The sequence below is a fragment of the Acanthaster planci genome, linkage group LG19 (genome assembly GCF_054643075.1).
Source record: "Acanthaster planci isolate LZ-2023a linkage group LG19, COTS_SCS, whole genome shotgun sequence".
NCBI classification, from domain to species: domain Eukaryota; kingdom Metazoa; phylum Echinodermata; class Asteroidea; order Valvatida; family Acanthasteridae; genus Acanthaster; species Acanthaster planci.
The window spans coordinates 8,353,575-8,375,853 of record NC_141795.1 but is presented as its reverse complement, the minus strand read 5'-3'; the positions used below and the strand labels follow the sequence as shown (position 1 = coordinate 8,375,853).

Here is a 22,279-nt window from a genome sequence, read left to right as displayed (position 1 = left end):
AGCCCTTTTAGGTTTGAGAGACAGTCACCTAACTCTGCTTTCCTTAATCCTTATGAAGCTGCAGAGCTCTTCTTTTGTACTGTTTTTCACACTGGAGGATGTGGAAACATGCTGAATTCTCCTTGGTGCATGTGTTGCAAATTTCATGCTCTAGCCTAAATAGTGAACCCCGATGTGACCATGTTCTCAGCCTGCCAAGATAAAGAAACGGCAAGGTGTGTGTTATAAATGGCACTGACGGAATGCCTCATAATTCAGAACTCTCCATTTTGAATTCTGTGTTTGCATTCCGGAAGGGACAGCTGTTCCACTGGGAAACAGTGTTCCCACTGTAACCGCTGCCTCAGCACGGTCTATACACAAAGTGGGCCATTCTGGCGGACATGTTAACGTTCCACTAGAACATTAGAGTTCCAGTGGGAACGGTCCATTGAATACAAACATTCCTAACTTTCGAGACACTCCGTAATGCTATTTTTCTCGGGTGCTTTCCCAGGTGATGCTCATGGCCTCCTCCTCGCTAGAGGACTTCTACGAGCAGTGCTGCTCTCGGCCCCAGGACCTCAGCGAGGTGCGGGAGAACTTCCAGCACCCCACCCGCCTCATCAACTTCCTGGTGGGCCAGAAAGGCAAGAATGAGGCCATGGCCATCGGCGGGCCCTGGTCCCCCTCGCTGGACGGCGCCGACCCGGTCAATGATGACACCGTGCTGATCAAGACAGCCATCCGTACCACCAAGGCGCTGACGGGGATTGACCTGAGCGAATGCCTACACTGGTGCGTTAACCTTACTCTCACATGCATGCATCTATAACAAAATTTGGGAAAAAATTGGCAGTCATGTGACATCCGGGAATTATTTACAAAAAAATTCTCCACCTTCCCTTTAATAATTTTAAATATCTCAGGTTTAGTAGTGATAACAATAGCTATACGGAGAGTAGACTTTGTGTGAGTGATAATTCATTTGAAGAGGTAAGTGTTTTTAATAAGGATAGCGGTTAATACTTAGAGGGGAAATATAGTTGTGGGGTTTGGAAAAAGACAGAATTTTGTGGAACTTGGAAAGGGGAGATCTGTGGATGTGAGGTGTCCTGCGGACTGGCTGGTGCGCTTTACTGAGTTGTGAAGGTAGGGCGTCCCAAAGAACTCTCCATCGGAGGTTGGCGTCGAGAGAAGTCAGGCGGTGTCTGGTGAAGGCTAAAGTCCCCCGGTAGAATGCTAGGAAAATATATTGCTCCTCTAATTCAGTCCAGTGGGTGCTTTTTGTGTCACATCGACACTGCCGCTAAAGTAATCTCGCTAAGCCAAATGCTGGGTAGGGAGGATGGACGGAAAGGCCTGAGATGTTGATGGGGGGGCGACATCCTGCTTGGAACATTTCAGGTGGGTTTGTTCTCAAGGCTCAACCAATCACGAACTATCCGCAGCGATAGATTGTGTGAAGATTCAAAACCAAGACTAGCTTTGATAGTTTTGTACAGTTGTTTGGCAACTTGAAATCGGTGCGAATGTGTGGCCGGAAAATGACCCGGAATGTCCACTCATGTTTGAGCCCCGCTTTGATGCGGGGGGGGCCCTTTTTTTTGCTTTGGAGCAGTGGTCAGCTCTTAAGTTCCTCTCATGAAATCTGCTTCAGTTTGCTGATAGTGTCAGGGTTGGAAACGTGGTGGTGTGCCATACACTGCCAGCAATAGGAAAAAACGTGCTGATGTAACACATCGATAATGAACGGCCGATGTACCCGGTGATTGTATAATGCCAAACATTGTCAGCCATCTTTTGAGATAAATTGAACGGTATTGGCAAGGATGTTTTTTGTTTTTGGTTAATCCTTCCCGACATTTTATGCTGTGCATTGTAACTTGCTGGTTTGATTTGTGTTTTTCTAACAGTTTGTGGTTTCACTGTCTTTTTTTTTGGTACCCATTTAGTGAGCACCTTTCTTAACCTGAAAAGGTCAGACTTGATGCTTTTAGAATTGCCTGGTCAAAGTTAAACAAAATTTTTTTGGAAATACTGAAGCACAGATTTTAAAAGTGGTCCCTTTGACCAAAGACTTCACATGCTTCACGCGAACTGTCACCTGTGATTGAACCCTTTGAAAAATCTGAATGAAAATTGGGAGAAAGAAAAGAGAAAAAAGGAAAACACCATCATGGAGTCTAGGAACAAGACGTTAGAAAATCTGTCAATACACCAATACACTGAAACCTTTCAGTGGACCTCCAAGTGAATTTCAAAAATATTGGAAGTTTCTTCAGCTTACATGTTTTTTGTTTTTAAGTGAAGCTTCTTGATTTTAATTGGTTTTCTTCAAAACTCACAAAATTTCCACCTTGCCTCAAGCCCTGTCACATAAGTAGTTCTGTAACATCTAGCTGATTTCAGTCTAGCTATTCTCATTTCTCTCTAAATTTAAAATTCTAAATTGTTTTTCTGTAAACCTGCTTGGTAAAAGCACCACTTTCTACTTTCTAACAACACCTCTAGCCTTTTTTTGTACTGCTTATTTGATATTTTTTGCCTCTGTAAGGTTTCAAATAAACCCGAATGCCGCTGGCACGGGTTACGTTAATGCACTATCATTCGAACCCCCCACCAGGTACCGCTTTCTCGAGCTCCATTATCACCGACCGGAGCGGATCTCCAAGTCCCAGCTAGTGCCCGCCAGTGTTGAAACTGTGGTTATTTTCGTTCCGGATGTATGGCATCTTTTACCCACCAGGGCGGAGTACGAGGGGCTAGGCGCCCGCTACAAGAAGCGACTGGAGGAGAGGCTAGCAACGCAGGAGCGCCAGCCCGCAGGCAAATCCTCCAGCACTGGAGGGGACATGGCCGGCGACACACAGGCACTGAGACTAGTATTTCTGCAGACTCACTTTTAACCCCCCAAAAACCATCCTCCCCACACACACATGCAAACACAGTACTCGAACACTCAGATCAGCTCACAAGATGTCAACACTCAACACTCACATGTCGACACTCAACACTCGCATATTACATTATTACAACTCATTTTCCAAAGAGAAGTGCAGATTTTTATCCCTAGATTCGCCATTTGTGAGGCCAAAGTAATTTTCAGTCACAGCAACTCACTGCGTTAAAGAGAAAAAGTTGAGCAGAATTTCTCAGCAGTTTCTCGGCGCTGCTACAAAGCAACTCACACACAAGCAAGCTCCTGTGAGCGATCTCGACCGCTCCTCCCAGCATGCACCAAAAACCAGTCCAGACAATCTAGCAGCAGTCACCGAAAACACCAGTAACGCTCAGTAATGACACTCATTGCATCTCAAAAAAAAAACCCACCCCTCAATCTGTTCTCTCATACCCGTTCAACCATTTCACTTTTTATCTCCCAAGGCAGCTTTTTTCCCCCCAGTGGCAGTGAGTACAAAAGCTTATGGCTTTCCAAGGGTACTTTCACTGGAGCATATTCAGCATCGCAACCAGACATCTTTTTTTAATCTTCCGTTTTTTTTTTTTTAATAATAAAATAATATAAATTAATTCTTAAAAATATATTTCGACCTTTTTGATGAGAGTACTGTACAAGGGGCATCACTTCAGAGCTTTTTATGAGAAACAAAGGGACACGCTTTTTTGGACGTCCAGCACCTGGGAGGGGGGGCTTTAATGGTAACATTTGTTAATGATCCGTATTTTCTCTTCTTGTCGATAGTGTGAACAAAGGTGCAATAACTAGCCTTTTGAAAATCCAGCCAGGCGGCAGGGTCTATTTTGTCCGACCCTTGATGATTCAGCCAAAGAGAGAAAAAAGAAAAAAAAATTTCAGCAGAGATGTTTAGATTCAGGAACACTCTCCCATAATTCCCTTGGGACGTGACCTTTAACCCTGACGCTTATATCCGTTTCACAGATACACACAGGCTCACCCTTCTGTGGCCTCTTGGAAAAATCGAAGACCACCAAACCACGAAAAACACCAGAACGATTACGATGCAGTTTTAGAAATTGCATCATTTTTCTTTTTTTTTTCATAATTTTGTTTATAAATAGACCAGTACATATACTTGAAGTTGTACCACAGACTAATGGTAATTACCTACAATATATGTCCTAAAATGGCTTAGAAGTTTAAAAGTAACCTTTCCACAAAAAGGAAGGCAAACGAGCACCCAGTAGTTTTATTTACTTCAAGTTTATCTCAGATTGCTTAGGAATTTCAGTAATTGAATTACATGTAAGTGGCAGATTTTCACATCTGTACAGTTTCAGTTTAAGCATGTTTTGGGTCTCCTTTTCTCTTTTCTTCTTTGGCCCGATGTCTGATGTTTGCATGTGTTTGTTCTTGCTTCTCAGGAGGACGAAGACGGATCGGAATCTTCGGTTAACATGACCCCAACACATCACCGTCTGCTCGACCCTAAAACTATGAAGGTACATACCAACACCGATGCGTTGTGTCCGGGCTCCAGCCCACCAGTGGATAAATTGTGAAAGCTCACAAATCATGAATTGATCTAGTAAATTCATAAACCCTTTAAAGTGTTTTCTCTGAGAGATGCAAGCTAGCTCGTCAGTTTGTGAAATCCAAAACTTTTCAATGGCCTCTCAGCGTTAGGAGGTTCTGCTCACACCTATGTGTCGGTTTGTGAAACCCACATTTGTGATGCGGTTCTCGTGATGTGTCATAAGATACGCCTTGTGTTTCTAGTCATGATAACGATGACGAGTTGACTCCCTTCAAAGGGCCAGAAAGTTCTCCAAACACCAAAAGAGCTGGCTTTTAAGAGATTGCATCATTCCGCACTCGCAGGTGAACGACCTGCGGCACGAGCTTGAGTGCCGCGGCCTGAACTCCAAGGGCCTGAAGTCACAGCTGATTGCCCGCCTCACCAAGGCCCTCAAGACAGAGGCGGAGAAGGAGGAGGAGGAAGGGGGCGAGGGGGGCTCGGAGGGCCCCTCGGGGACCGAGAAGGAGGAGCCGTCAGGCAAGGAGAGAGATGCCAAAGAGGACGACGAGATGGAGACGGACCAACAGAAGGAGGTCAGTGTTGGCCTTGCTGCAGTGATAGGCGGAAGTCATTGCTGAGCATAATTTTTTTGTAAATGGGTTATACAGTGCATTTACAAAAATCCAACCCCTTGGAAAAAGTTCCCTTGTGTCTCCAGTAACCTTACTCACAATTTTTGTGTTGCTGTTTTACAGGGTATTTGGTTCCTTTTTGTTTTTGTGCCGATGAAATTTCCATATTCATGAGCAAACTGTAGGGCTGTGCCGAATATCCGAATATTTGATCGATTGCCAAATATTTGAATATTATTTCTGAATTTGAATATTCAAATGCAAAATTCATGAAAAAGAAGGAAATTTTTTTTTTAAATGTGAAAAATTACTCGAGTAGATTCAATTGTGTGCGTCATTGCAACTGATTTTTGTGTATGGTTTGTTCATCAATAATCTGCTGGTCGGTACGATATTTGATCAAATTGAAGGTCGAATATTCAAATAGTGAATTATTCGAATTGACTCAGCCCCAGCAAACTGTGATGTCACCCGAGGAAGGAAACCTCAACATGACATCAATTTGTGCGCACACAAATGCTTGAAGTTTTACATTTTGCAGGCCCAAACATCCTTTAGTTTGGTGTTTCATTGTTGTCTATGAAAGTGTGTGGCAATAACCCAGGGAGCAATCCTCAGCATTGTTTTCAATGAGAAAATTGTGGCCTTGCAACTTCAAAAGAAACAGCACCCTCGCAACTTCAAAAGAAACGACACCCTCGCGACTTCAAAAGAAACGGCACCCTCGCGACTTCAAAAGAAACGGCACCCTCGCAACTTCAAAAGAAACAGCCCCCAAAAAAACTTGGGATAAAGGAACTTGAATAGAATGCAAAACAAACTGTTCAGTGAGTTTGTTTTTCCCTTTTAAGTGACTTTTTATACAAGTACACAGTTCGAAAACAGAGAAGCAGGTATAGCAGTCTGCTCTTCTGATGCCACTGTCATGTTTTCTACAAATAGCTGCTAAAACTGGCTAGCTAGCTGTATAAAGTTAGAATGATAGTTCACAAAGTGGTTAAAAATCCCACGCAGCTATCAGAGCACCAGATAAAAACGCATGTACTATTGAATACGAAATGAAAATGCAACCCTGTTAAATATTAATGGGACATGTGTCTACTTTTAATGAATTGGAGGTAAAAACGAAAACCTACCGAACAGCGATATTTCCGCTAAGTTTGGCCGCCCACACAAGTTGTAGGCAAAATGAGAGCAGTTTGTTGACCTCGGCAGTCAAGTGCCCATGTGCACGGCGCAAGACCAATGCTCAGTAGCTGTACAAAATTGGCCTCCGATTTCAACCTGTCGTTCTTTTCTCATTTTGTTTGCCTCGCAATTATTTTTCCACAGGACAAGCGAAAGCTAAGCGACGAGAAGCTGCGGCGGGACCTGGAGCGCAAGACCACCCTGCCGGACGGCCCCGCCATCGTGGTCCACCCGTCGCCCACCGCCAAGAGTGGCCGCTTTGACTGCAGCGTGGTCTGCCTGAGCGTGCTGCTGGACTACCGGATCGAGGACAACAAGGAACACTCCTTCGAGGTTGGTCGGCCTCGACACGACTCTTCGTCCACCCCCCCCCCCACCCAAAACCTAAAACACCTTGTAACCCCCCACAGAGCTGACCCCCGCTGGCCTTTGTGATCAAGACAGATTTCTCATTTCGTTTCAGGTGTCGCTGTTCGCCGAACTGTTTAATGAAATGCTTCAAAGAGACTTTGCTTTCAACATCTACAAGGCGCTCTATCGAGCACCAGAGAGGAAAGACAAGGTAATGAGAGGTGAAAAGTTCTCTTAATTAACTGTTGTTGGCCAGTGGCCCCAGAAGATTTCCCAGTGAACACTCGGTGCAAAGATCAGTTACGACATTTAGTGTGATGGGAATTTGCGCAGTGGCCGACGCAAGTGAACCAACCGGTGAACTACTCATTACTACATTCCAGACAGAAAAGAACGATTGAAGACGCAGCAGGTAGCGCCCTCAATACTCTGTTATATTCCAGCGTGGAAACTATTCCGTGTCATCGAGCCATGTGACCTGTTCAAGAGGTTGGGCCAACCACTTTTATGGACCAGTCGCCCGGTGCCCACGTGATGACCTTGCACCGAAACGAAAGTGCAGTTAGTGCGGATCTGCTCCAAATGCTCACTCCAATTTGCTTGCAGAACCGAACGAATCTATTTCTCTCCCTCTCTGTCTTTCTTAGGATAAGGACAGAAAGGACAAGGACGAGCCCAAGGCCAAGAAACGGAAGACGTCCGACGAGAAAGGAGAGAAGGATCGCGACGACAGAAAAGACAGAGATGTAGACAAGGTGAACGATTGAGACCTTAAAAGCTGTCTTTACACATGGCACACATCGTGCAGGGTTTTTGGTTTCCAAAGTCAGTCTTAACATTGAATGATGAAACGACCTGTTCATGTCTTTCCCGGTTATTCTTTACGGTTTTTTGTCCAAAATCTTCACTTACTCGACACTCTATTTTTGAAAGGGATGCGCAGCTCTAAGAAGACAGTTCTTGCTGTCTGAACCCATAACGTGCCGCATTGTAATATGGGGTCTAGACAAGGCTCTACATCAGTTTGAGACAGGGCAGTGTGAAGGGAAATAGAAGGGATTTGTTTTCTTTGTAAAGTAAATAGATATGGTTCAGCGGGTACCCAATCTTTGGAAAATCAGCTCTGTAAAATCTGGTTAGGCAAGTCACTTTTGCATCCCCCCTTAGAAATTTGGAAGTGATTTTGTGAATTGGTTTTTTTTTTTAAAATGATTTTGAAACAGGATGATGAGAGGATGGAGGATGACGACGATGCGGGAGACGACGATGATGAAGATGGAAGAAGCGACGCGGATGATGATGATGACAGTGCGTATCTCGCACCTTACACATGTATTACCCTGTGGTCAGGTGTGACTTGGGAAAAATGTCACCCTTGTTGGGCCACTGTTTTTTGCCTCGTTTTGTGGAAAAGAGGACTTTTAGGCAGTTTATGAAGATAAGCTTGGGGGGGGCACGTTTACTTAGGCCTGCTGATAGAGGACACTGGTACATGGATGTGTGGCTGACTGGTAGAAAATTACGTCAGAAGAGCAGAGGTTCGGGTTTGACAGTTGTTGTTCTGCAGTCATGTAGACCCCTCAGGAAGAAAAGGCTACTAAAAAGTAAAAAACATTCCGAATTAAAGTCCTCTGTTGGCTGTAAATCTTTTCTTAAGCTGTGGAAGGCATTGCATGCCTGTCTGCTGTTACAATTTGATTGGAACCTTTCAGATTTTTAAATTTTTGGAAGTTGTACAGGTGGGAATAGTCAAATTTTTCGTTTTCTGAAAAACATTTTGCACACTGCCCTCTATCTGGGATGTTGACTCCAAAAAGGAAAAAGGCGAACTTGGAGGAAGGTTATTCTCGAGTCATTTGGACCCTTCCCTTCCCCCCGAAAACAAAAGCTACAAAATACGTGAACCATTCTTCACCAATTGCCTTTCTGACTCCTGCTCCCATAGCCGATGACAGGCGGCGACCAGACGACCGGAAGCGCGACAGCCGGAAGAAGCCGCGACGGGCCAAACTGGAGACGGTGGACCCCACCCTGCTCCTGTCCTGCGTCTACTTTGACCAGAATCACACCAACTACCTGGTGGACCGAGACGTCGAGGAGATCATTCACAGCATCGGCCTGCATCTCTCCCGATCACAGGTAGGGGGGGAAAAAAAAAACAAAGATATTGTCTAAAACTTCAAAACAAGACAACCCAGAGGAAGAAATATTCTTCCTCTTTCCATCAGACGATTCCCTCGTTTCTCTTTTGACTGTGGACGTTGTTCGAGACTAACAGTTTCAGGGTGGAGCAGTCGTGAGACTTGACAAGTTTTTTGTCGTAAAGGGTAACACTTTTTTGTTTTTGTTTTTTTCCTAACTATTCTAACATTGGTCATTGCACCACTCTTGGAATGTCAACTTGGAAGTCAAATTTCCTACTTGAAAAGGGGAATGAAGAGAGATTGAGACTTGAAGGAAAAGAAATTTTCCTGCTAAATCTGTCGCATTGCCAGTTGGACTGGCACACGGAACAACGAGTGAAAAATATGTTTTCCTTCAAATCCCCACCGAATCGTTACCCAGGTGCGAAAGATCGTTCAGAAAGTCGTCTCCCGAGACGCCATGTCCAGGGAAATCTTCAGCTACCGCAAACTGACCGACCGGTCCAAGGAGGACAGCGAGGGAGGCAAGACTGAGCAGCAGGTCAACGGCATGGCGACAGACGCAGAGTTAGCCAAAGGTAATGCCAATACGAACTCGCCCGTACTCAATCAGCCATCGGAGCCCTCTGGGATTTGGCACAAATCACCACTCTGCTATAATCCACACAGCACTTTCTGTGTGTTACAACTTACCAGGGGCAGTAAAGCCCCGTGCTTGAAAGAAATAGTAGTAGGGGGTAATGCCTCATCTTGCAAAAGTTCCAAAACATGCTGATGGATTTTGAAAGTTCTTGGAAGCTTAGGAGTCGACTCTCAATAGTTCAAATCGGAAGATCCAACGCCCAGTTGCGCTAAGATTTGAGGGTTGCCACTTCCATGTTGTTCATCGAACAGACCCCTGTATTGAAGGCATCAACACTGTGTTTACATGTTCACTTTCCTGTGGAGCCAGTGGGGGCCCATGGTCCACTGAGCACCATAGGAATGCAGGCGTTGGCGTCATCAGTACAGGGGTCTGCTCTGTGTTGGATTCCGATGCTTGTCCAAGTACACAGAAATGGGCTATATTATGGGGACAGAGTTCTTGCAGTCACAAAGGTTACTTGTTACATGAAGAATTGCCCAGCAGCCTCTGAGAGAGATGGTGGCTGTAAGGGGAAAACTTTGAAGTCAAGCAGATTTGGGCAACAGACCAACGCCAGGGCGCGTCGTTGCCGTCTAGTGCAGTGATACAGGATAGATGTGCTGATCTTGCAGAAGAAACTTACAGAGGGATTTCACATTAGCGCCGTCTGCGCATATCTGCATCGAAACGGAGGCTCTCTGTGTTGAACTTCGTCGCGCGCGCCCGCGGAGTCAGTCCACACAGTACATGTACATGGAGTATCCGGTTCGTAAGTGTGACGCCACTTCGGTTTAAACCACGCCCACTGCACAAGATACATGACCATCGCAGGTACGTTAGTTCGCGGTCAATTGTTATCATATTTTCTTTCGATTTTACGTGTCGAGTCATCCTTAAAGACTCTTCCACAAAAATTTTCAGCCCGAAAAGTCTGAATTTAACATACCTTTATGTATTTTGTGTCTTGACTCCTTACTTTCAATCGTCTGATCATATTAAGAATTGAAGGTGACCCATACAGCCTTGTTTTCAAACGCGGAAGTGCGCAGATTGACGCTAAAAGCGTCGTATTGGGATCCCTCTATTACAGTGATCATAGTGGTTTAACTATTGGGGGTGGGGAATGCCCCCCTCCCCCCTTGGGAATTCGTGTCCCCTCCTCTAGATGTCCTTTATTTTGGGCCCCCCCTCAATTTTGAAATGTACACACTTTCTGCACGAGCCGCAGTTGATTTGCCACCAGCGCCTCCCTTAAGAAATGAAACATCTTCACCTCTGGGTACCCCCTCGGGTATTTCCCCCATTCAAGCCACTGGGTTATCCTCGGGTTTACACTTCGTTGTTTCTCTCCCACTGTGAAGCGGACAGTGGTTGGCATGCGAAAAAAGGAAGAATTATTTAGGCACAGCGGAACACTGCGATAACAAGGTCCTGGGGACTTCACAAATCACCTTATTGTAGCAGTTACCTGGTGTTATCAGTTACAGAAAAAACCAAAGTGGTGGGACCAAAGTTTGTCCCCGTTATAGACGTGACCTTGTATTGACCACTTGCTGCCGGGGAGCCAGGTTTCGGAGACGTTGGCTTTATACGCATAGCCGGGGTGCCCGAAATTCGACGAAAGGAACTGGGCCTTGTAACCGTACTCGGGACAAAAGACCGAGCTGCTGGGAATTGCCAACATTTTTTCAGTTGTCAATAGCGGAGGAAATCCATCATTTTTTGGAAAGATTATACTACTGTTTGTAGCATTCAGCGCGAGCGGATTTCCACCGGGGACAAAAGAACTCCAGTGTTCGAGTGATGAGCGAAACAATACTGCTGCACGTTAATCTGGCCCCTATTGGAAAGACGTCAGCAGCGCACTGTTTCAAGAACAAAAGAAAATTACATAACACCGCACAATCTGGGCTCATTTCACCAGGCGGCAGGCCTGGCTGAAGTACTCGGGCGTCAATAGATGTTGTCTTTCAGATTAGAGTAGCCACCAGACGGTCATTTGTGTGGGTGTAAACATCCAATAAATGAAGTTAGGAATTTTTAAGAATTTTGAAAACAGAAAAAAATAAATAATTACCCGTCCAAGCAGAATCAACATGGATAAATGGTCCTGCCGCGAAGTGGTTAACAGTTCTCTCTTTGTCTGTGTTCGACAGTATTTGACTCTAACATCTCTCTAATCAACTGACAGGTAACTACGAGCTTCTGAAGGGGGATGCTTCGGCATCCTCAAAGGCCAAGTCAGAAGAGGCCGAGACAGAGAAGGGTCTGATCACCTTCCAGGGCAGCATCATCGACGTCCGTAACCTCCTGCAGAAGGTAGAGAAGAGCAACCAGGATCGCCTGACGGCCGAGCGCAAGATTGAGGAGATGGAGTTTATCGTTGGTGAGAAGTCCATGCGTGTCTTTAACCACTGCCGGACAGTATGAGCCCCGAGCTCGACTAAGATAGGCCGCAATTTTCCAAGCAGTGGTGGATCCCATGGTAGGAACTGCGCTTGGCTGGTTCGCAATCAGCTATGAAATGCTACCAACAACATGAACCCTCCCCACCAACATAGCTCTTTCCAACCAGCGAGGGGGTGCTTTTGGCTCGAAACTTTGACTTTCCAAGGAGGCATGATATAGCCACCAACGTTACACATCCAGCTAACTGCCATGGATACTGATTCACAATAGGCACTTGCACAGTGGGTGATATTTCTTAGCTCAACCTCATGCTTTTCAACCCTCAGGGTTTTTTTCCTGAGCCTGGTCTGCCATAAATGACTAAACTGACACATCACAGCTGTGCTTAATAGAAGTGTCTTCACATGAATATTAAGTTTCAAAATGAATTGCCATTTGACTGCCGAATTCATGGGGGGGGGGTGGAGTCTACCTCCTCCGGCTGTGAGACGGTTCAAAAAAGCCCTGCTCTCATAGGCCAACATTTTTTTATTAGTTGGATTAATAACCCGTTGACTCTCAGTAAATCAGTTTTAGAAAAAAAAAAGATAAAACTGCCATTATTTTATTCCTAACAGGTTTTAGTGTTTTGAACAAATAATGCCTTTAATTCAATTTTTGTCTCCTCTGACCCTAGATAAGTTAAATGTAGGGAAAGTGTGACTTCAGAGTTTCATTAAAACAATTTTTCTTCTGTCCGACCCTGCAAAATGTAATGCTGTGTTCATAATCCAATAAATGAAAGAAATGCTGGCCTTAGGGTTAGGTCGTGGTTTTGATGATATTCGTAAGAAAATAAATCTCAAACAACTGTCTTTGTCTTGTCCCGGCGTCCGATTTTCTCACAGATAATCTCCGCTCCAATGCCACCTCCTCAGAGGCCAACGCCCGGGGGATGGTGGCCAACCTGGACGACATCCGCAAGCGGCTCTACACAACAGAGAAGCAGCTCAAGGCAGCCGAGCGGCAGGCCCAGACCTACCGGGAGGCCATCCTGGCCTCCAAGAAATCGCTGGGCCAGGCGACGGCCAAGCTAGAGGAGGCCTTGACAGAGAAGAAGGCCGACGGCGACAAGGAGGCGAAGGCCAAAATGGAGGCCAAGAAAGAAGAGGAGGAACCGCCGAAGGAAAAGGAGGCCAAACCGATCATCAAAGAGGAGAAATAATCGACGCCGTTTTTTAGCAAGGTTTTTAGCAACACCAACCTTGTCCCCTACCTGTTTCAAATTCCGAGATACTTCAGATTTTATTGTGTGCATTTTGTGAAAGGTCCTTTTGGAATTGGAGATGGGTGTCCTTGCTTGGCAAGAGAGTTAAACATGGCGCTTTTTTTAGGTCTCACGAGTGTCATGCTGCTGTCTTTTGCGGGGGGGTCTGCAAGTAAGCTATGGCATTTTCGGTTTTGAAACGTTACGATGATGTTAACATTTCTACCGTGCATTTTCCGAGGAAATTTTCATCAGATGTATCCAGTTTTCTGACGTACCCAGTTGCTAGCCATTGAGTTTGGATGGATTAGAGTTGATACACTTGCTGACTATTGAACCGTGGTTCTCGGCTTTATCCCAAAAATCGCGGCTTGCGGCTACTTGCCGTAGGTGTGTGTGTTACCGTAATCCTCCAGCCAGTTTATTTGTGGTTACACTCACAAAAGTCTGAGTTCAGGGGTGTGCATTTTTTCGTCTGCCTGAGTCCACTTTACATTCACACGCGTGTGCACCCACGCACGCCACGCCAGAGTTGGACAAGCCCGATTCAACCACTCATCCAGAGTGTCTCCGTCAAACTCTCAACTAGAATGCGGACACCGTGACCTCTGACGCGGCTGTATCATTTTCACAGGAACAAAAAAAGGTGACTTCGTCCACAGCGTAGCAATGTAAGCTACCTCTCCTCCAGTTTGTATCATTCAATCTTGATGTTTTCAACTGACCACCATTTTGTCCAATCTGTGTTGGCGATATTTTCTGAATTATCAATGATCTACATAGATATATTGAGTAGCTACCTAGATATGCTTATATCGGCTATTTGTTATATTGTGGAGTTTATGTTTGATTACACTTCAACTCACTGGTATGAAATAATATGCCACAGAAAGATGAGCGTACACAGGCAAATCGATTCAAAAGAATTATTTCATTTGTTTCATTGTTTCATAACTAATTTTTTTGCAGTACTCCAAAGCCAATTTTTCCTATTTGAAAATTGCAGTCTTTTCACAGCTTTGGGGGCGAAATGCCACTAATGCAAAACTGAAAGGATTTTTAAAATATGTACATTATATTAAATCTGTTGTGTTGTTGATGCGTTTGATGGAGTGTGCATTTTTTTTTTAACGAAACCTAAACAGCACCGACCAAAAATTTTTCGGGTTTACAAAATGTACAAGCTGAGTGTACTCCATAGCTTTCTTGTATAGCACTTTTATCTGTACAGTTCGTCACCGTTTTCAGGAAGAGCCACTCATGGCGAAAATGGCATCCCCCCCCAATTTTTTGTAATTTTTTGTTCTAAGACATAGCGGACTGTTTTGACATGTTTCCTTGAGCAAAACATCATTCATGTCAACATGGCATTGATGTTGTCGGGGGCCAAAACCTCGAAGGTTAAGAGAGACAAAACTGACTGCCCCGCGTACCTGTACAAAACCTAGTGACTGGAAAGGTCGAAAAGTAAGTCAACTGAGCATCTCATGTTCACCAAGAGACAAACATCTTTGTTACATTCAAAGCGGTGCACACATAAACATGCGTGCCACTTCCCTATGGAAAAAGACGGTGAACAGTAGGGCGAAAATGTTGGATGACGTCGGTTTTCGATTTCACGAATGGACACATGCCTTTGCTAATTGATTTTGGCTTAGGCAAACGTTTCTCTCGAATCATTTGAAGGGTTTTCTACAGCATAAGCTTATTTCGTGATAATGTAGTATATTTTGTAGTTTTAAAACAGGAGAAACTTCTGCCGATTATCTGAAAAACCAGTGTTTCTTCTAAACCTATGGGCCTCTTGAAAACGGTGACAAAGTATGTGCCTATGTTAGGTACATTTATTGTCTTCTGCGTAGCCGAGCGGCTGCTTCGACACGTGTATGGATGGACGTTCGTATTTGTGTGGTCTCCACTTTTTGCTATCATGTTTTTGTATTACATGTACACCCATTTATTCCACCGGATACCTCAAAAAGTGTATGGTGCAGGTGCGTTGAAGGTAGTCTGGGGGTCGTTTAAACTGGCTCCCGTGGAGGGAGTATGTTCCTGTCGACAGTGCATGGGTTCCCAACGGGAGACTTTGAGATGCTGGTGGCACCAGACATACCGGTCCTTTCCTCAACTGTGCACTCATGCTCAAAACAACGCCAGCATGTTCAAAACTGGTAAAAAGACTGATATGTCTGTCGCCTCCAAGCGTCTCCCATTGGTGCTCTCGTTCGCGTGATGGGGACCCAGCCAAATCTCTTGTGCTAAATTCTTTGTTTTTTTTTTACGTGAATTGAAAGCTGTCGGAATGTCTTGACACAACTTGTATGGAGCATGAAATTGTAGAGAATGGTCAAAGGACAAATTGACTTGGATGCTTAAGTTTGCCCTACGCCTACTTAAAAAATAAGCAGGCTAGACTGTAGACCAATCAGGCAAGGGACCTTTTGGTATAAGGTAATCATTTTTCTAACAGTATAAATATAAATTGTAGCATTAAACATTGTTGAAAATTCTCTATAGAGTTCTGAGCAAATTAAAGTCTCGTCCTTGTTTCGTTTTAACATCGAAATGCATCTATGGAATTCTTTTTACAGTCTATATTTTTGTCTAGTGACCGTCTGCCTCGTTTCTTTTATGTTAAATTTATTTTGTTGCCACAAAAAGCACACAACGTTGTTACCATGTTATGTAATGCTGAATTAGCTCCGTAGGTTTATACATGTACAAGGTTTATAAGCTGTCTCATCGGTTGCAGGCTGCAACAAGGAGCCTGGTACACCGAGTTATCTGATTGCACATAAGCGTAATTCGATAATTCCAATTCTGAGTAATTGGGATGCAATCTTGTCCGAAAATGGCATTATTTAGCCGTTTTGCAGAGGGATGTATTTTCAAAATGGTTACTTTTCCGGGCAGTTAAATTTCCTTCATTTTAGGGGTGGTCTGCTTTGGGTGAGAATATCGCAAAAAATCAAGTCAACCCACTAAACTTTGGAAAGGAAAATGCAAAAGGACATGTCGAAGATAACTTTGCTGTCCATCTTCGACACCTGTGAGGGTTATATTTTTAAAATAATTTTGAAATGAAAGGATTTATCATTGGTGTCTATGGGAATTATCTACAAGGGTGCACTCCTAGGTGAACGACGGTCTACTGAACCACCGTGACGCGCACAAAATGGCGTTCTCACTACAGCAGAATTGTGCAAATGCTCTATACAAATCAAATGTGCACCAACGATGACTGCAGCCCCGCGAATTTTTAGAGTTTGATTTGACGACGTATCTCCGCTGAGTTAGTTGGTATTTCCACTCAGTAATCATTAAACTTGTGTTAAATGTGCTGTCTTGAATCGATTTATAGGCCTCGAACTGGACCAAGAGAGGGGGCGCAATCTTCTTAGCAACGGGGCTCCTTTGATCGGAAAATGGTCGGAACTGAACTTCGCTAGTCCACGATGACTATGAAATGCACGCGTTACGGTCTTGCCGCTACCAGCAAAATGAACATTTTAGACCACCAACGTGACTCTTTTCAACCTTTGAGCGGGTGTTTCTGCTTGAGGTGGGTAGGGCCTACCGTGAATAGATCTGTTTGTCACTGTGCACATATTTGCGTCGTTTCCTTGGGCCACGGCAAATGTTTAGGATACATGTACTTGGAATGTTTATCAAGCAACTGTGTTAGACGTGACACCAGGGCCGAATTCATATCGGTGTTTATCACACTGGATTTGTGAATTGTTTTTCAAACCATAGCAGATAACTGGTGTAGACGAAATTGACAAAACACGCCATAAAAATGACTCAAATACAACTCTTTTACATCTTGGAAGCCGTCAACGATTTGGGGCAAAATAATCCGAGCTTTTCATTGCTCTAAGATGTATTATTAATTTTATATCATCAACACAGGCCTATATCACTGTTATAGAGCTAGGCCAAACGGTCTTACGAGTGCCTGGCTCACAAAACCCCGTCTTCTTGAGAGAAGGGCCTAGCTCCCTAGCTCTTGCGGGTGTTAGGTTGGTTGTGAAGTTCCCTTGCCCGGTAGCCTAGCACCTAGTGGCTTTTGCGGCTTAAGAGTTAAATCTATCCTCCATTGGCATTGCTCGGCCATATATAACGCCAACGGGAGTCTTTGAATGTATGCTCAGTCATCCGTTACGCAAGTCCCTTTGTGTAAGGATTACATCAAATTATTCTAGCATCGTGCTTGAGACAACTCGTTGCTTGGCCTGTCCATAATAGACATTAGCAGAGTGTGATTGCGGCAATTATTGTGACCACCAGTTTTGACAGCCACGCACGGAGTTAAAAACACTCCACGATAACAGTAAGAGTGACAGGGGTGTGTGTTTTATAGGAAGTGGGAGAAAAATCTTACCTCACCACTTGATGCAAGTAGGTTTATACCGTGTTAAGTGTCCTTTGACACGGTATATATGTACTTGCAGTACATGTACGACGGATGGTGTGTCGCAGTACGGGGAGTTGAGCTCGCTCACAATTCACAGGATGATGCTTCCACATACTAAGACAACGGCATCCAACCGGCGCATTCTTCTTTTTGGAATGATCTCGGCTTCTGCGGTGTGGATTTCCCTGATTTATGTGGGGACGCGTGTGGAAATGCTACCCAAGATAACGGGGCTTTGGAGGAACGGCCGATCGAGTGCAGGTACTAGAGCAGGAGAGGAACTGCAAAAGTATGAGGACACGAACGCTAGAGGCAACAGTGCAGGTGAGGTCGTTCATAAACAAGGCCAACCTTCGTGGGGTAGGCCTAATATAACTGGAGACGGTGCAAGCCAACCGTTGGGAATACACGTACTTGAACTTCAAGCCGGTCAAGATCGTTCGGAGAGCTTACAAGACTTGTACCCGAGCATAGACGCTCTTCTCAGAGACATGGGCGTGATGAACGTGAGCGAAACAAGTACTGAACACGATTCGGGATCGTCGCCTGATGGAAAAGCCCATGCGCGCGGCAGCGCTGTGCTATCTACCCCCGATAGCAAGGTGCGCGTGATCATACTGGCCAGCATGCGAACAGGTTCCTCGTTCGTGGGCGAATTTCTCGGCAACAACCAGGATGCCTTTTACCTTTTCGAGCCGGGACTCAGCGTGACTGAGACGTTCGAAAGATACAAGCTTGGGCCAGGGGTCCAGGAAAACGTCCATTTGAAAATGCTGCAGAAGCTGTTCCGGTGCGACTTCGAAGGCCTCGGTTTTTACATCAAGTGGCTATCCAGACACTCATTGCAGAGCCTGCACAAGATCGCGCCGCGTTTTTACAGTTCCTGCACTCGCACTCTCTCGGGCCGACGAACCGAAGCCCGGAGGGCGCAGTGCTCTATCACGCAAGGTATGGCCACAAGCATATGCAAGAAGAGCGACTTCATCGTGGTTAAGTCCATACGAGTTCCGGATATCAATCTGTTGCTGCCCATGCTCGAGGATAAGACGGAGACGAATCTGAAAGTAATACACCTGGTGAGGGACCCACGCGCTATGATGAAATCACGAGTCGGAGCCATGAGAGACACAAACCTGAGGCGGCTGTCCACCGATGATAAGTACACGCTGAGCACTTACTGCAAGTACAACTTGGCCAATTTGGAACTGGGAACGCGTCGACCCTCATTGAAGCAGCGCTACATGTTTCTGAGGTACGAGGATGTGGCCCAGGACCCGAGAGGCGCCGCCGCCAGAATCTACCAATTCCTCGGTCGCAGCGGCCAGGTTCCGGAGTCGGTGACGAAGTGGATCGAATCCAACACGGTGACTTACAAGCCGGGGATTTATTCTACCACTAGAAACTCCGTCTATGCATACCAGAAATGGCGACTCACTCTGCCTGCCTGGACGGCTGTGGAAATCCAGAAGGCGGGGCAGTGTGCAGGGATGATGCGGAGGATGGGCTACCGTTCCCTTGATGACCGGTGGCATCTCAGAAATTTGAGTCGAAGACTTGTAGATCCAATTCCACCAACCAAGGATGATGAAAAATATGACTGGGCGTGGTTTTAGACAGAATATCGAAAATTCGGGGAACTTTGAGGATAGAAATAGCCATAAAACAGGTTTCTATTGCACAATTCTACACCTGAGCACTGGCATAACTTTAAGGAGAAACGACAGCAAAGTGGAAATTCCTTTTACGAGCCTTTCTCATTGTGTTCGACATTGTAATAATTTAAAGTCAAAATAACGATTTCTGTGTCCATCAAATCAATTTGCATCTGTCAGTTTCTTCTTGTAAAATTGTAAACATGCAAATGTACATGTATTCAATGCTCATGAGTAATTATTACATGTATGTATAACAGAGAATTATATTGAAATTATGAGCTTAATCCCAGGACTTCTTTTTGCGAAGTGGATTGATACAATGTCCTTATATTCCCCCTTTTACGACAAAACAGTAAAGCAAGGGCACATTTACACGTATCTCTTGTATTAAGGAATAACCCCGACCCAAATTAGGTCTTGGGTTATAACCCCTAGAATTTATGACTATGCTTCCATTTGCAAGTTTCCCTCTTTTAGTACTTTTTTCATTATATTCCATTCTTCTTTGAGCTTTGCTTTAGTTATTTCTCTGATCCTTTCCTGCTTACTCTACAGGAAATGTTGATTTCCTCTTCTTGCTCCTTTGTTTATCCTCTTTCAAAGAAAAGTGGAGAATACCACTTGTATTCTCTTCCTCTAGCTAGTGACAGGTGTGCCCTAACAATGGTCATCCAGATTGTAAGTAGGATGCAGGTACACCAAGTCGCTGCTTGTGTTTACACTTGACCAGAGCTGTGAAACCAGCAGTCCATGTTAATTAAGTGCCTTGCCTGCCTGGCCACTAAACGACCAATCAGGTGTAATACTGTGTAATAATTTTAAATCTAGCCAATGGTAGTTGAATTGATCATGTGACTGACCCATGATGTGGCAGCTGGTTTGCCCCAAGAGTTGGCAGTGGCCAAGCTAGTATTCCTGCTTCTGCCACTGACCACACGCGAGAATTTTTGTCAGCAAACTACAATTCCACTGCTTGCTGAATCCAGTAGTGTTGTGGAGGATTCCGAGGTCCTCTTTCTTCATATTTTCCTTTGCTCAAGCGTTGGCTCTCTGTTTAAGATGAGTCCGAATATTACTTTTGTCATTCTTTAACTTACTGGTTAGTGCATTTACTTGTGTATTTATTGCCAGTCTAAATTAAGAGTCTTCTGAGGTAGTCGGAAGAAATTGCAATCCTGCAAAGTCTTTGAATGATATTTTGAGCGGGAAATCATTAAAGCTGTGTCATTTATTCATCGACAGACTAAACGTCTTAAAATTATGTATTTTCTACCTGACCTGTTGAGTTATCATTCGGAGCGATACCAAACCGATGACAAATTCTCTGAACTTTATTTGGCATCATGTGTACCAAGTTGAATTGTGTATTTTCTTTGTCTATTTTCACCTGTTGTAGTGATGCTAAAGTTTTTGCCATTTGGTCAATTTATTTAGATTTGAGCAGACCTGAGCGAGACGTTGAAAACCTTTGAAATGACACGGTTTTATGTCCTGCAAGCCTATATGCATGGTGAAGACTGATTTTGCCCTTCACGTCCGTTCCCCATTCAAACGACCCCGCCTATGTGCATAAGCCGGTTTCCAATACTCGACGGGGGCTCCGTCGGAGGCTTCAAATGTTTTTTACTTCCTGACTTTGAGGTTGTAAGAGCAATAGGAAGTCTGATAGTGCCACAAAACATCAAGTAAGATGCAAAAGAGCCCAACATTACAGTAGGCCCTACATCAATTTAAGTAAAATGCTTCAGGCCCACAATCAAGGATTGGTTTCCTACACGAAGCCTGAGTCGACGGAGACGACGTTGGAAAACGGCCATGTAGCTCTGCAGTACAGTGCGAACGTGGGTGTGGTTATAAGCCACGCACCCCGTGCATGACGTCACTACGCAAAACTCACGCTGCATCGAAAACCATTTACATGTACAGAACATGGATATGGCGAATCGACTGCGGACAGACGTCACACGCTCACTGCAAACAACACGTGGGTGCGTTGGCACACGTGCTGGTGGTACTGAGCGCACGGTGGTCACGACTTTGTGTGAGGAATCGCTGGCACACCTACGTGATATCATAGCTCTATGGTGATATGGAGTAAGTACAATGTATTTTGCTTTTATTATTCCACAAATTACAGGAGTAAAATTCACAGGCCTAGTCCTTGAGACCATGGAGAAAGGAAAAGACCACGTTGAGACTAATCCCAGGAGCAGGACTAGGATCAACCATGGAGAAATCAACCACCAACCGAAATGGGTCAACTTAGCTGAGTTACATGTAACTCGTACCCATGCAAGTTGGCTCGTACCCAAGTCAACTACTCCCCAGGCCCGGCCCAGTCAGCAGAGAATAATTATGCAGAGCATAATAGGGTTTTGATGCTCACATATATTGAACGCATGTATACCGTTCCTTTTACCAGTCGGACTTAATTCGTTGAAAATCCCCGACGTTTTCAAGAAGCAGGAGATAAAATGCATCTGACTACAGCCCCCCCCCGAACAGAGATAATCCACAGATGTCCCTCTCCAGTCATGCCAGTCAACGTCTTTGTCCATTTTAAATTTACGCATCTAAGTCTGTTTTCTTGTGTGGCTTGATTAATTTGAATTTATAATCAAATTAGTGAAAATGCTCTGATCGAACATGTATGGTTGATGTCGGCTTCTTGTGTGGCTTGATTTATTTGAATTGATAAAATCAGTGCAGAATATACAATGTACTCTCACTGAACATGTATTGTTGATGTCAGCTTCTTTTGGGGAGAAGGGGCAGTTTTTGAAATACGCCAACTGGGTTTATGACGCCTTTAAAGAAGTCCAACAAACTCTCATCGAGAATGATTGCTCCAGTCGGTTCTGTTTGGGCAGAGGGAATATTGATTGGTTCAGTAGCTTTAGTAGGCTCATAATGCCCACTTTGAGATTTTGCACTCATCTTGCAAATTGTTTATCCCTCCCAAGCAAGTCATTGAATGTGATGATGTGCTCACGTGCAGCTGTAACACTAGGCCACCCCATATGATAAAAGCCTGACAAGGTCAAAAATAAAATTTTCTGAGTGCTCGCCCAACTTCACTTTGGCATGCTGTGCATATTGAATTTTTGAAATGATATTTGACACGACTGCATCAGGATGGTGTAGATCAGTTAATAGTCTGAGCAACTTGGACTGTAAGAATAACCTTTTTG

General features: G+C 44.6%; 2 protein-coding genes across 8 annotated transcripts in view; both read left to right on the top strand.

Moving 5' to 3' along the window:
- LOC110984480 (cell division cycle and apoptosis regulator protein 1-like) overlaps positions 1–15,586 on the top strand; it is a 28,563-nt gene extending 12,977 nt beyond the window's left edge. The window contains exons 9-20 of the mRNA XM_022244709.2: positions 497–777; positions 2,606–2,852; positions 4,327–4,404; positions 4,784–5,014; positions 6,386–6,574; positions 6,705–6,803; positions 7,240–7,347; positions 7,816–7,900; positions 8,538–8,731; positions 9,158–9,314; positions 11,553–11,747; positions 12,658–15,586. Of these exons, the coding sequence (XP_022100401.1) occupies positions 497–777; positions 2,606–2,852; positions 4,327–4,404; positions 4,784–5,014; positions 6,386–6,574; positions 6,705–6,803; positions 7,240–7,347; positions 7,816–7,900; positions 8,538–8,731; positions 9,158–9,314; positions 11,553–11,747; positions 12,658–12,974 (2,181 nt within the window). The 3' untranslated portion in view covers positions 12,975–15,586. The remainder of the gene's footprint in view (positions 1–496; positions 778–2,605; positions 2,853–4,326; positions 4,405–4,783; positions 5,015–6,385; positions 6,575–6,704; positions 6,804–7,239; positions 7,348–7,815; positions 7,901–8,537; positions 8,732–9,157; positions 9,315–11,552; positions 11,748–12,657) is intronic.
- Positions 15,587–15,724: 138 nt separating this feature from the next.
- The window catches only part of LOC110984473 (carbohydrate sulfotransferase 5-like), a 253,387-nt gene continuing 246,832 nt past the window's right edge, over positions 15,725–22,279 (top strand). For all 7 annotated transcript variants that reach the window (XM_087129715.1, XM_087129720.1, XM_087129714.1 and 4 more), the window contains exons 1-2: positions 15,725–16,578; positions 17,471–21,182. In XM_087129715.1, coding sequence (XP_086985841.1) covers positions 16,472–16,578; positions 17,471–19,046 — 1,683 coding nt within the window. In that variant the 5' untranslated portion in view covers positions 15,725–16,471 and the 3' untranslated portion in view covers positions 19,047–21,182. The remainder of the gene's footprint in view (positions 16,579–17,470; positions 21,183–22,279) is intronic.